General features: G+C 42.4%; 1 protein-coding gene across 2 annotated transcripts; it reads left to right on the top strand.

The window, feature by feature from the left end:
* Positions 1-14218, top strand: LOC141782121 (lactase/phlorizin hydrolase-like). 2 transcript variants are annotated; one of them, XR_012597048.1, is made up of 17 exons: positions 1-711; positions 2519-2589; positions 3728-3805; positions 3899-3992; positions 6742-6829; positions 6928-7606; positions 7697-8345; positions 8436-9986; positions 10087-10355; positions 10470-10760; positions 10846-11044; positions 11278-11480; positions 11611-11717; positions 11816-11955; positions 12060-12275; positions 12487-12723; positions 13805-14218. XR_012597048.1 is itself a non-coding variant. In XM_074658163.1 (17 exons), exons 1-17 carry the CDS (start codon positions 90-92, stop codon positions 14020-14022), a joined length of 5712 nt encoding a protein of 1903 aa, XP_074514264.1. In that variant the 5' UTR covers positions 1-89; the 3' UTR covers positions 14023-14218. The 2 variants fall into 2 exon arrangements, 1 of the variants encoding a protein (XP_074514264.1); XM_074658163.1 differs by having other exon boundaries at positions 11816-11947; positions 12052-12275.
* The last annotated feature ends 830 nt before the right edge of the window (positions 14219-15048 follow it).

Genomic DNA, 15048 nt, shown 5'->3' with positions numbered 1-15048 from the left:
GTGTAACAATGCAATAAGAAGAAAACAGAGTTGCTTTAAGGAGCTTGTCTATCAGTGGATAATATCAGTCCATCTTTTTCAAAGCCAGAATGAAGTACCTATTGTGGGTTGCATTTCTGTATGTGTTTTGTCTGTATGGATGCCGGAGCAGTGAGGTGAATGGACAGGAGGACTTTGTGCTTGTTGCAGGCCCTCTGACAAAGCAGCCGGGGAGAAGCTCCGGCAGCGCGGTGAATGATGCATTTGACTGCAGTCATCCCATTCCTCCAGGCTCTAAACACTACTTTGAGTACCTCCAGAGCAGAGGGGTGACCCACTTCAAAGTGCCGCTGTCATGGGCTCAACTCCTACCTACAGGCCTCCCCAGCCAACCGCAGCAGGCTGTGGTTACCTGTTACCAGACTCTGCTGAAACAGCTGCTGGAGGTGGGCCTGCAGCCTCTGGTCGTCCTTCATGGATCCACAATGCCAGACACTCTGAGATCAAGGTATGGAGGCTGGGAGAGCCAGGAGCTGCTAGAGGTGTTTCAGCAGTATGCAGAGTTTGCCTTCCAGGAGTTTGGAGCACTGGCAGACTCATGGGTGACACTGAGCGAGTTGGATCATGTTCGGCGTGACGCGCAGCCTGCAGGTGCTCCCGGTCCTCTGCAAAATATCCTCCAGCTCAACAAGAACATTTACCAGCTCTACCATCAACGGTTTCCTGGCAAAGGTAAGTAAGACTGATAGAGGATGAGGAGAAGCTTAATGATATGATTGGTTGATTTAGCTCCTGTTTGCAGGATTGGTCATTTGTTACTATGTTTTAATCGTTAAATAGAATATAAATGATGTCTCATCACCTTTAATCATTTAAAACATAGTGTAATCACTAATAAGTAATATATTTTCTTTTCAGGTTCAGGTTCAGGTTACTGTATTTGTAGGTACATTTGGTTTGCAGCAAAAAGACAAGGTATCCATCGTGATACACACATTTTACAAACAGACAATAGACAAACATGATAAAAAAAAGGCTCAAGGCTCCACTGACTACTAAAACCACTAAAATACAAGGAATAAATATAAAAAAGCAAGCCTTGCTTCTATAGCATCTGTACATCTGTACACTTGTTCATCTGAGTGATGGCTGCTGGAGCAAAGCTATTTTTATACCGCTTTGTTCTACACCTTGGAGCACTAAACCTCCGTCCGGAAGGAAGAAGCTGAAATTTACTGTGCTAAGGGTGAGAGTGATCATTTCAAATGGTGCTGGTTATCCACTGGAACTGTGTGATGTACAGAGACCTTGGGTTAAAGCCTCAGTAGGCACTATATTTTTGGCATCATTGGGCAAAAATCCCATAATAACCTTTCAGCATATTGTAAATCAAGTGCTCTGAGAGAAAACTAGACTTCTGCTCCTCCTCATGGCTCTGTTTTCAGACTTTAACAAATCTTGGCCAATCACAGGTCATTTCAGAGAGAGAGCGTTCCTATTGGCTATGCTGGTGGGCGGTGCTTGGTATTTCCTCAACTGATCTCAACATGGCTGCCGAGACACAAACTCAATAGGCATTACACTAACAGAATATTGATTCATATTTGATCAGCGCTGCCTAGTTTGACCATTTGATCAGAGTTTGTGAGTGATTGACAGCGCTCAGAGACGGCAAGGCTCCAGCTCGGTTCTGATTGGTTGTTTTCCTCCGGTCTGTGAAATCTTGCAAATGCCATTAGTAGCACCGGAGGACACCGGAGGACACAGAGGCACATGATTATTTTCAGATTACCTGTCTCATGCACCACTGTCCGGATATAGTGACCCATTTATTAATCATATTTGCTTCATTTCTACCCACAGCTGCTTTAAGCAGTGACTCACTAATCAGCCTACTAGATCATTTCACGATCTGATTCAGATCACTTCAGTTCTTTAAAGATACGTTTCCAAACCATGACAGCAAAGAAAAAGATTGATTCAATAAAAGCACATTAAAATAAGGTCATTATGGTTTTGTCAATGTGGGAATAGTAGTTCAGTTTCCTCAAGCAAAACAGACGCTAGTGCCCCTTTTTGCACACGGCTTCACCATTAGCTTCAAAGTTCAGCTTTGAGTCAATAATTGTCCCAAGATATTTATAAGTTTGCACACATTCCACTCAGTGTATTTTGAGAAATAACTTGTAAAAATTATGACTTTATGACCAACTGATAATCTTTTTTTCCATCTGAAACTCTTCACCTCATTATTTATGGCACAGATTACATGTGTAAATTACCGTGCTTATCTCAATAGTCAATCCAAGTGAGATCAATAAAATCCTCTAAGCACGCATTTCACTGTACAGCTGTGCCCAATGGGCTTTTTTCGGAGATTCGTCATAGTAGGAAAATCAAAGGTGTCTGTAAATAACGTTACTGTTATATGTAGCTAAATGAAATTCAGCCATCATTCATGTAAAGATTTACACCTGTGATTTGTCAAAATATCCTCAGTGAAAAAGTGTAAACAGTGTTCGTGCTTCCATATTCACAGGGAGACGTCTGTCAATTGGGTTGAGAGCCAGTGATGTTGCAATTCTTCCCCAAATCAAAGGTTCAACCACAGTAAGCTGCATCCTCTGTTCTCTTATGCATCTGTTAAACTTCTTCTTTCTTTATATAATTGGCTTCCGGTGCTATTGCTATGAGGTTCCAAAGGAAAACCCTTTGAAAACAGTAAATCAGCATAAAAAGATAGAGTTAGTCATTTTCAACATCGTTTTTACAAGAAATTTTACGGGAAATGCGTTGACGCAAATTTGTTTTAACGGCACTAATTTCTTTAACGCATTAACGCAACTTGTGATTTTTAGGTTGTAGCGGCTCAGTTTTAAAGCTAGAGTGAAGATACTGGTTTCATATGAAATTACAAAACCTAAGAAATTCAATCATGGACGTTGTTACCAACCATGTCATACTTACGTGTCGCGAGGGAGGCTATAAAACGCTCCAAGCTTACGCTAAATTTAGTCCCTTGACCTGAAAATGTGTTCTATGGGTACCCACGAGTCTCTCCTTTACAGACATGCCCACTTTATGATAATCACATGCAGTTTGGGGCAAGTCATAGTCAAGTCAGCACACTGACACACTGACAGCTGTTGTTGCCTGTTGGGCTGCAGTTTGCCATGTTATGATTTGAGCATATTGTTTTATGCTAAATGCAGTACCTGTGAGGGTTTCTGGACAATATCTGTCATTGTTTTGTGTTGTTAATTGATTTCCAGTAATAAATATATACATACATTTGCATAAAGCAGCTCACTCCAATGTTGATAAGAGTATTAAATACTTGACAAAACTCCCTTTAAGGTACATTTTGAACACATAAGAAATGTGTGATTAATTATTGATTATCACGATTTCTCCAAAGTGTGTTGTCAGCCTTTCAAATTGTTTTATACCTCTCCTTATCTTAACTCTTTGACAATAAGTGTTCAAAGATTATGTGTCAGCAACTGGTTGCCCCTGCCTTTATCTGCTCTCTTACACACATTCATCACAAAACAACAAACCTTTCGGATAACATTAGTGTACACCTATTTCACAATAGGTGTATAAAGTAGATCACAATCATTTGGGTGTATTTAATGGTGCATCAATGTAATCACTATGGCAATAAAACTAAAACAAGGAACAATTCTTTTTCATTAATAGACATGAGTGGGATAACATACCATGCTGTATCTCCTATTTTCAACAGATGGATTTCGTGTCAGTGCACATTGACTATAACTGTGCCTCTGCATCAAACTTTGCAAAGGAGCTGAGCAGCTTACAGGTACAGTGAACATTAAAAGGTGTTTCTTTTCACGTTGTATTTCATATTTTGTATTACTTTTAACACCGCAGCCACATGCATGTTATGTTGTAGATGTCCAGTGGGGACCTGCCTATCCTGATATATGAGATGACTGCTCATGGTTGTCCATACAGTCAATACCAGCTTCTTGGCAATTTCTTACAAGGTAAGTGTCGTCATAGCTGACTTAATATTACTCTGTTATCCAATGTTCTACGTATAAAATTAAAATATTTAACAATGAATACCAAGAAACAGCAGGACCTTTTTTAAGTAGTATTACTTTCAGGAAAATACTACCTGATTAGTATATTTATATACTAATTCAGACTAATAGGGCCGATTTCTTATTGCCACTGCCTCTCTTTCTCTATGGAACAACATTGTCACTCCCAAATTAAACTATATTATTTATTATAAGCTTATATGATTTTGTGCTTTGTGAACTAATCCAAAATGCAGTTACAACAGGAAATATACACATGAAATTAAAGGTACTGTTTGTAACTTCTTACACTCTTATAAATCATTGCGGGTCGGTGTTTCCCATGCGCGCTCGCGTGTGGCTATGCTGTTCCAACACAAACTACACGGAAGCACCAAAACCGCACAGTTATATCTAGTGGAGCCCGTCTGTGAAACAGTGTCAACTAATCCTGCTCCAGCCTCCCGACCGCTGCCAGAAGACACAGGGGAGACCATAGTCTTGGTCTCCAGGACCGGAGTCTCTGCTGTACTCTGCTCCTCTGCTCCTCTGCTCCTCTCCTCCTCTGCCTGCCTTCACTCACACACCGCGCTCTTTCTCGCTCTTTCGCTCCACCTCTCACGTGCATGCGGCACATTACACCCTGCAGAAGAGTTAGTTTAGCTCTGAGAATATCTAGTGAATGTACAGTGGACGTTTGTGCAGAAATAAATGCTGCAGCTCCTCCAGACCAACAGAGGTTTCCCGTGTTGTTTCCTGCTGCTGAGTGAAGTGACGGGGCTCCGGAGCGAGTAACGTTATCGTCTCTGACCAAAACTCCAGTGTCTCCCCTGTTCCTTCTGACCGGGGTCAGCTAACATTACTGCCAAGCAGCTGAAATATAGAGTGATATTGTGGTTTTAGCTGACGTGTGTCGCGTCACTGTTTTGATCGATGCTCGTTCATGTCTATGTGGAGCGAGCACGAGCGCGAGCAACAGGAAGCTGACTTTAGTTGACTTAACGGCCACAGGTGTCGCTGTTAACAAGCAATTTCTGATTCTTACATAGAGTCCCTTCACTCTAAAAGTGACCACTCTTTTGAAATTGATAAATACACCAGTGGTTCTTATACCGCTAGAGTATGTGCATTGTGCATAAAGTTAAAAATTTGCAGCAAATTTCCAACATGTTCTGAACCAGTCCTCTGTGTTTTTACTGACCAGACAGATTAAGGCTAGCCTGTTGTAAATAGGCAATATCATAAACTTTTACAGTACAATAATCAAGGGAGTGCAATTGGGAGTGTTATCATTTGGTGATTTTACAAGGAAAAGCGCTTGCTTTTCTATTCATAAGTTAATGCATAAAACACAACTCAATGTGTTTAGCAGGCAATACATAGTTTTAGCAGTCATTTAAATTAAATGAAAAATGTAGGATTTAAAGCAGATACCTGGAGTATTTGTTGTAGTTTAAAGGGACTCTGTGTAAGAATCAGAAATTGCTTGTTAACAGCGACACCTGTGGCCGTTAAGTCAGCATCCTGTTGCACGCACCCGCGCTTGTGCTTGCTCTTCATAGACATGAACGAGCATCGATCAAAACAGTGAGGCGACACACGTCAGCTAAAAGCACAATATCACTCTATATTTCAGCTGCTTGGCAGTAATGTTAGCTGACCAGACGAAGGTCTCTCCATGAATCAATGCTGATCCTGTTTCCTGCTTCAAACTCCCGTCTTCTGCAGTGTGTAGTGTGCGCGCATGCACGTGAGAAGTGGAGCGAGTGAGAACGAGCGCGGTGTGTGTGAGTGAAGGCAGGCAGGCAGCGGAGCAGACACAGCAAGGACTCCGGTCCTGGAGACCAAAGCTACAGTCTCCCCTGTGTCTTCTGACCGCGGTCAAAAGGCTGAAGCAGGAAGAGTTGACACTGTTTTGCAAGACGGGCTTCACTAGATAGAACTTTGCAGTTTTGGTGCTTCCGTGTAGTTTGTGTTGGAACAGTGTAGCCACACGCGACTGCGCATGGGAAACACCGACCCGCAATGATTTATAAGAGTGTAAGTGAAAGAGGTTACAAAGACACCGCATTAGACACCGGCCGATTTATACGTGTAAGAAGTTACAAACAGTCCCTTTAAGCAAACATATCAACCAAATATTGATGGATGTCAACAGTTTTTAGCCATGCTGGCATGGCTCTAGGGATGGCCAGGTCAGTCAGTCCACCACTTTGGTTCGGACTGAAATAGCTTAACAACTATCACTCGGATTGACATTACATTTTGTATAAAGATTCACAGTGCCCGGAGGATGCATCCTACTGACAATGGTGATCCTCTAGCTTTTTCTCTACCACCACCATGAGGTTCATATTTGTGGTTTTGAGTGAAATATATAAGCAACTATCGGACGGATTGGCATGACATTTGGTATAAACATCGATGTCCCCTTTGGGGTGAATTGTTATAACTTTGGTCCTTTAACTTTTCAACTCGTGCCATCCTCAGGTCAAAATCTCATTTTGTCCAATACTTCAGCTTATAGCCAAATACCTGCCAAACTAATGACATTCCCATCAGCCTCAGCTGTACTTTGAACTTAGTGCCAATTAGCAAATGTTAGCATGCTAACGCACTAAACTAAAATGGTGAATATGGTCACTACTATAGGCTACTACACGTAGTGTTGGTCAAATATGTTAGTAACTTTGTCTTGCACCCATCACAGCCTTATTGAACAACAAGGACCTGAATATTGTAGGATGTGACATGATGGATATGTTGGGTAAGCTGGACATGGAGGACTTCCAAACCAGGTAACAGTTTATCTTGGTGAAATGCACAGTTTCATATGTACTGACAAATCGTTTTCCTGTATGTTTACATTGGTTTATGTCCCTCTCTTTTCCAACAGTCATGGTATTTCAGACTACAATGTAATTAAATCATTTAGAAACAGTTATCAGAATGTGTGGAATAACTTTGGGGCCCAGACCTCAACAGAACGAGATCTTTTCCTCAACCAATCGTTCCCCTCTGGTTTCCAATGGGCCACCTCCAGCGAGTCCTTCAAGGTTGAGGGAGACTGGTTGGAAGGTGGGAAGGGAGAGACCATTTGGGACCGTTTTGGTCATGACAGCCTAGCCTTTGCGAATCAGACAGCTGATCAAGCTTGTGACAGTTACCACAAGGTGGATTATGATGTCTACCTCCTGCGAGGTCTTCAAGTCAACACCTACCAGTTTTCCATCTCCTGGGCCCGTATTTTCCCCTCAGGCCACCGGGGCAGCCAATCAGAGAAAGGGGCTCTCTACTATGACAAGCTGATCAATACTCTCATTGAATCTGGCATCCAACCTGTTGTCACTCTCCACCACTGGGATCTGCCCCAGGCACTCCAGGACAATGGTGGATGGACCAACGCTTCCATTGTTGAATCCTTCAAGGACTATGCAGACAACTGCTTCTCCAGGTTTGGAGACAGGGTCAAGACCTGGAACACATTCAGTAGCCCCTGGGTGGTGAGCCATGCTGGGTATGGCACTGGTGAGCATCCCCCTGGAGTAAAAGACTATGTGGTTGCCTCCTATCAGGTGAGAGCAATGGTCTTACTATAATGTAAATATACACTGTTTCATTTTCATTCTTGTACATTTACCTCACCGGTTCTTTAATCTTTGCAGGCCACTCACAATATGCTCAAGTCCCATGCTGAGGCCTGGCATATCTACAATGACAAATACAGGAAGACGCAAGGAGGGAAAGTGGGCATTGCATTGAACTCTGACTGGGCTGAGCCCATGGACCCCTCCAGACCTGAAGACATAGCAGCTGCAGATCGCTACCTGCAGTTCATGTTGGGCTGGTTTGCACATCCCATCTTTGTAGATGGAGATTATCCTTCAACACTCAAGACTCAGATTGAACAGAAAAGAAATGAGTGTCCCCACTCTGAGCCTGCAAGACTTCCTGTTTTCACTGCTGAAGAGAGCCAGAGGATACGTGGAACAGCTGACTTTTTGGGATTAAACCATTATACCTCCCGGTTGGTCAACAACAGTGTTGGTGGCTGCACCCCTGGTCCTCAGGGGGTAGGCAACTTCCAGGCACATGTAGACCCGTCATGGTCCTCTACAGCTTCTGACTGGATCTATTCTACACCTTGGGGACTTAGAAGGCTTCTAAACTACATTTCCACAGAATACCTGAATGTTACTAAAGTACCTATCCACATAACTGGGAATGGTATGCCTACTGAGGAGAGTGGGGACACTCTCAATGACACCAGTAGAATAGAGTACATGAAGAGTTACATCAACGAGGCCCTGAAAGGTTAGTGTCTGGAATTTCTCTGATAGGACAGCACCATTTACAAAGTGTTGAAATAATTTTAATGTGCTATTGTTTTTGTCCATTTTGTAGCAATATCCTTAGATGAAGTGGATGTGCAGCGATTCACAGTGCAGTCACTCATGGATGGATTTGAGGGAAAACAAGGCTACAGCCAAAGATTTGGTCTCCACCATGTTGACTTTGAAGATGCAGACAGACCAAGAACCCCAAAGCAATCAGCATATTTCTACACTCAGGTTATCAAGCAAAATGGATTTGGTTCACACAAAGGGGATGTTTTTAAAGGGGCAGAGATACAACTCACCCGCCGTCCAACTGCTTTATCACCGTCAGAGGTTCCATCTAAATCAAAGGTTGTCTGGGAAAAATTCTCACATCAGTCGAAATTCCAGAGAAAAATCTACCACTACGGCACTTTCCCTCAAGGCTTCAGCTGGGGAGTATCATCTTCAGCTTACCAGATTGAAGGTGGCTGGAATGCTGATGGGAAGGGGCCCAGCATCTGGGATACATTCACCCACAAACCGGGCAGTATTCCTGCTAATGCCAATGGAGATGTGGCCTGTGACAGCTACCACAGGCTTGAAGAAGACTTCTACATGCTGCGAGCTCTGAGTGTGAAGTCATACAGATTCTCTTTGTCCTGGTCCAGGATCTTTCCCGATGGTCGGCGTACATCCCTGAACCAGAAAGGTGTTGACTACTACAATAGACTCATTGATGGCCTCCTAGCATATAACATCACGCCCATGGTGACACTCTACCACTGGGACCTTCCTCAAGCTTTGCAAGACCTCGGTGGCTGGGACAATGTAGAGATGATCAACATGTTTAATGACTTTTGTGACTTCTGCTTTGCCACCTTTGGCGACAGAGTGACATTTTGGATGACCTTCAACCAGCCTCACACAATTGCGTGGTTAGGATATGGACGTGGACAGATCCCACCAAATGTTAAGATTCCAGGGATTGCACCATACAGAGTTGCACACAACCTTATAAAAGCACACGCCACCGCATACCACACATACGATGATAAGTATCGCAAATCCCAAGGTGGTCTAGTATCCATTGCCCTCAATGCTGATTGGATTGAACCTAAAGATGTTAATGTTCCCCGTGAAGTGCTGGCTGCTGACCGCGCTCTGCAGTTCCAACTGGGTTGGTTTGCACACCCCATTTTCAAGAATGGTGACTACCCTGATGCGATGAAGTGGCAAGTTGGAAACAAGAGTGAACTCCAAGGTCTTTCAGAGACAAGACTACCTGCCTTCACTGAAGAAGAAAAGAGCTTCATCAAGGGAACTGCTGACATGTTCTGTGTAAATCATTACACGACAAAGATTGCACGCCATGCTACATTGAGGCTTTCCCCTCAATCTTATGAATATGACCGGGACTTGTCAGAAGAAGAGGAGGATGATTCACCAACTACTGCCATCAGTAACCAGAGGGCTGTAGCATGGGGCTTGAGAAGACTCCTCAACTGGATCAAAGAGGAGTATGGAGATCCAGAGATTTACATCACTGAGAATGGAGTAGCTACAGACATTAAGACAACTTGGGATGACTCTGCCAGAATATTTTATTACAAGACCTATGTTGACGAGGCTCTGAAAGGTTCACAGACATAAGCACTTGTTAAGATAAATATGATTGTCATGACTGTTTAGATTTTTAGTATTGATCGTTTATTTGTGTGTGTATGTTTTAATCACAGCATCTGACCTTGATGGTGTGAAGGTGAAAGGATACATAGCAACATCTCTCATGGATTCTTTTGAGTGGCTTAATGGGTACAAAGTTGGATTTGGGCTGCACCATGTGGACTTCACCAACCCGAACCGGCCAAGGACACCCAAGTACTCAGCTCATTTCTACTACCAACTCATAAAGAATAATGGTTTCCCTACACCAGATGATGAGAAGCTAATTCATGGACATTTCCGCAAAGATTTTATTTGGAGTACTGCAACTGCATCGTACCAGGTACCAGGTTTAGATGAAGCCCCTTCATTAATTCTGGATCAGGGAATTGCACATATTACTCTTTTTTTTTTTTTTTTTTCTATGTAATATCTGTTTTACATTTGCTGTCTCCAGATTGAAGGGGGATGGAGAGCAGATGGAAAAGGTCTCAGCATCTGGGACAAGTTTGCTCACACTCCTCTCCGAGTGTTCAATGATGACAACGGCGACATAGCCTGCAACAGTTACAATAAAGTAGAGGAGGACGTCGCTATATTGAAGCAACTTAAGGTGACCCATTATCGTTTCTCCATATCCTGGCCAAGGTTGCTTCCTGATGGCACCACCGAGCACGTCAATGAGGCTGGACTCGGCTACTACCACAGACTGGTGGATGCACTGCTCGCAGCAAACATTCAACCTCATGTAGGCTATGTGTAATTCTTGCCAGCGTCTCAAGAAGTTATTTGCAATGGAAAGTTGGTTAATTCCGTTTTTCCTTTGTTGTTAGATCACTCTCTACCACTGGGACCTTCCACAAGCTCTGCAGGACCTTGGGGGCTGGGAGAATGAGACTATTATTGTCAAATTCAGGGATTACGCTGACCTCATCTTCAGCCGTCTTGGCCACAAAGTGAAATTCTGGATCACCATTAATGAGCCGTACAATATAGCCAACGTGGGCCATGGCTACGGAGCAGCTGCCCCAGGTATGCCTTTACGTAATACTCTTCATCTCACACTCTACCTCACATTAATGTATGCTCACTTGTTTGGTGTGAAAACAGGTTAAAAAGGGAAATTTTACCAAAACAGTATTGCATGGTCATGAAGTGTTTTTTTAAAACCAATCCTTAATCTCGACCTTTCTAAACCACAATGATAAAAGTCATATAGCTAAACAAACTAGAAAATGTGTCTGTTACTCCTTGTGCGTGTCCAGGGATCAGTTTCCGACCAGGCACTCTGCCCTACATTGTGGGTCACAATCTGCTTAAATCTCACGCTGAGGCCTGGCATCTCTACAATGACACGTACCGGGCCGAACAGAAAGGAATTATCTCCATCACCATCAACTCTGACTGGTCAGAACCTAGAAATCCCTACAAGCAGGAGGACATTGATGCCGCAAGACGTGTGGTGCAGGTACTTTAAAAAACAAAAAAGGAAATTCTTTTACGGGCCTTATTGTTTGTAGATTCTTCAATTGCATGCACATTTTATGTGGAAATAGTTTATTAGGTATCTAATGGCAGTTGTGTGTCTCCTTGTGCAGTTCTATATTGGCTGGTTTGCCCATCCCGTATTTAATGGAGACTACAGCAACATGATGAAGACAATCATTCGAGAGCGAAGCTTAGCTGCTGGTCTGCTTAAATCTCGGTATTATTAAAACCAACATTAAAGCCTGAAAGTGAAATCATGAAAAATTGATTTACATTCATTGGGTACATTTAATTATGTCAATACAATCTCTCCAGGCTGCCTGAGTTCACTCCTGAGGAGATCAAGAGGATTAAGGGGACCTATGATTATTTTGGGTTCAACCATTACACCACTGTGCTTGCTTTCCCTGTGAACTATGGAGACCTTCAGCACTATGATGCCGATAGGTAAGCAAGTACCAACAGGAGCCAGGTGGGAGAAGCAAGTTATACATTATCACATGGTGGTGAGCTGTGAAATAAAACCATTTCCCTGATTTGATCTTCTCAAGGGGTGCAGGAACAATTGCTGATCGTACCTGGCTGGATTCAGGCTCATCCTGGCTGAAGGTCTCACCGTTTGGATTCCGCAGGATATTAAACTTCATTAAGGAGGAGTATGGAAATCCACCTATTATCATCACAGAAAATGGCATGTCAGAGCGGGGGCCTATTGACCTAAATGATCTTCATAGGAGCTACTACTATGAAAAATACATCAACCAGGCGCTGAAAGGTATCCGACGACTACTTCCATCGTATATTTTTAATAGAGACAATTGGCAAAATCTCATGTAAAGTAATAATCAATGTATAATGGTTCATAGTAATTTTGCTGTTTCACAGAATAATGTTCATGTTCAAACCAAGATACTGAATTTCTAGTTCATAAAACAATCATTTAGAGTGGATTTGCATTCCTAAAGGTGTTCATTTTCTTTTCCCAGCTTACTTGCTGGATCACGTGGATATCCGTGGTTACACAGCGTGGTCACTGATGGACAACCTAGAGTGGGCCACTGGCTTTTCAGAGAGATTTGGTCTTTTCTACGTCAATCACTCAGACCCTAAATTACCTCGAGTGGCCAAGACTTCTGTTACCCTCTACTCCACCATCATCAACTGCAACGGGTTTCCAGACCCCGCCTTGGGACCCCATGAGTGCTTGAACACCGAGCCTGAAGGTAAATTGATGCATCCACCAACCAAGCACTAAATATAGGGGTAGTTTGGGTGTTTTGAAGCGGGGTTGTATGCAGTACCTATCCATAGTCAGTGTATTACCTACAGATAGATGGTGGTCGGCACGCCCCCGGTTTGGAGAAACAGACTGGAGTACCAGCACCGGAGCAAAGCAATGTACTGCTGTGGACGGGGCCAGCAGCAAAATAAAATTTAGCCACCTAAAAGACTCATAAAAAAAAATCAATATCCGTTTAAGTGTACGTTATATTTAGAATATTTTCAAAGCTTTATCTTGCGTCAGACAGCCCTTTCCTTCTCCTTTCCGATGGGGAACTGAATTGAAAGTGAAACTTATCAATGCTCTCTTCAAAGCCACCAGACTCCGTTGACAAAATCAGTGTAGGTAAGTTTCATTTTCAGTTCAGTTCCCCATCGGAAAATATTCTAAATGTAGCGCACACTTAAACTGATATTGATTGTTTTTAGGTGAGCCTTTCTTTCAGGTAGCTAAAATATGTTTTGCTGCTGCCCACGTCCACAGCAGTACATTGCTTTGCTCCCGTGTCGGTACTCTTGTCTGTTCTCCTAACTGGGGGCGTGCCGACCGTCATCTACTGTAGGTAACACACTGACTATGGATAAGTACCTCATACAACCCCACTTCAAAACGCCCAAACTATCCCTTTAAAATGGATCTCTTTTAAACAAGAGATGTAGTGTGTTAATATTAGTGACCTTTAGAGGTCTGTTGCTTACGGACAGAGCCAGGCTAGCTGCTTCCTCATGCTCTCAGTCTTTATGCTAAGCTTAAGTTAACTGTCTGCTGTCTGTAGCTTGATATTTAAAGGACAGACACAACAGAGTGGTATTGATCTTCTCATCTAGCTCTTAGCATGAAAGCGAGTACGCTTTTTCCCCCCCCGACATATCACTATTTTTTTCATAGAAAACAACATTCAGTGATAGTAGAAGTTCAGATTTTGTGAACCAGTAGATTTTTCTGTTTCCACATTTAAGATGTGAAAAACAATTATGGTTTAAATTTACAGTTACTATTATTAATATGTGTCCTTTCTACAGCAACAAGTGCACCGGTTCCCTCTGACAACACTGTGAGCTTCCTGGGTATGACGCTCTCTACCGGTGATGCTGAGACCGGACTCACCACCACATTTGCTCTCCTGATTGTTGCAGTGTTTGGAGCTATTTGTACATCATATTGCTTCTTTAAGGCTAAAAAACATTCCACGGAAAAACTGTATAATATTGAATCTATAAAAATGGTACAGAAATTCTAATTGCAAATATGCAGAGTTGTAATGTAATGAAGTTGTAGATTAAATATGTTTATTCATTGCAGGCTGTAAAAATGTTAATTATTTTCCTAAGAGCATGCTCAACAAATGTACTTTATTTTTCATCAATTCAATAACATCTCCAATATGTTACTGCTTTTGTCAAGCCTCAGTTTATGATTAAAAAATATATAATTTGCTCATGATCCACGTTATTTACTGCTTAAAACTGATCCCCTATAGATGCATCATGCAATGTGAACCACACTGAATCCCACAAGATGGTTCTGGTAGCTCTCCGTCCTGTATTCAAAAAGTAAAACACAAAGAAGTAATTTACAGTAGCAGTCCCATACGCTCAAACCAGGGAGACACACTTCCAGTTTGATCAAGACAAATATGAAACTTCATGCAACCACATGTTTACTATTACATAACATAAAACATTCTGAACCTAATAACTTCATCCAGCGAATGATTTGCTATCAAATGCATCAATATAAAAAGAGTTAATGACAGACGTTGTCAGATAGTTCTTTAAAGCGGCAGTAGGCAGAACGTTTTTGGCATCATTGGGCAAAAGTTCCATAATAACATTTCAGCATATTGTAATTCAAGTGTCCTGAGAGAAAACTAGACTTCTGCTCCTCCTCATGGCTCTGTTTTCAGGCTTTAGAAAATCTAGCCGGTGACGGGAGACTTTGGCCAATCACAGGTCATTTCGGAGAAAGAGAGCGTTCCTATTGGCTGCTCATTCAACAGAATCAAGCAATCAAACTAGGCAGCGCTGATCAAATATTAATTAATATTCTGTTACTGTAATGCCTATTTCTTGCGTAAAATGTGTTCAGAATCATCTTGTAGTGTACTGATTAGCTGTAAAATGAGAAATTGTGCTCCGGCTGGTGGGCGGTGTTTGGTATTTCCTCAACTGATCTCAACATGGCGGCGGGATCACAAACCTTCTCATTTTACAGCTAAACAGTACACTACAAGATGTTTCTGAGAACATTTTATGCAAGAAATAAG

This window comes from Sebastes fasciatus, chromosome 14 (genome assembly GCF_043250625.1).
Source record: "Sebastes fasciatus isolate fSebFas1 chromosome 14, fSebFas1.pri, whole genome shotgun sequence".
Taxonomy (NCBI): domain Eukaryota; kingdom Metazoa; phylum Chordata; class Actinopteri; order Perciformes; family Sebastidae; genus Sebastes; species Sebastes fasciatus.
The sequence above is the reverse complement of the archived record's forward strand: the minus strand, read 5'-3'. Positions and strand labels throughout refer to the sequence as shown.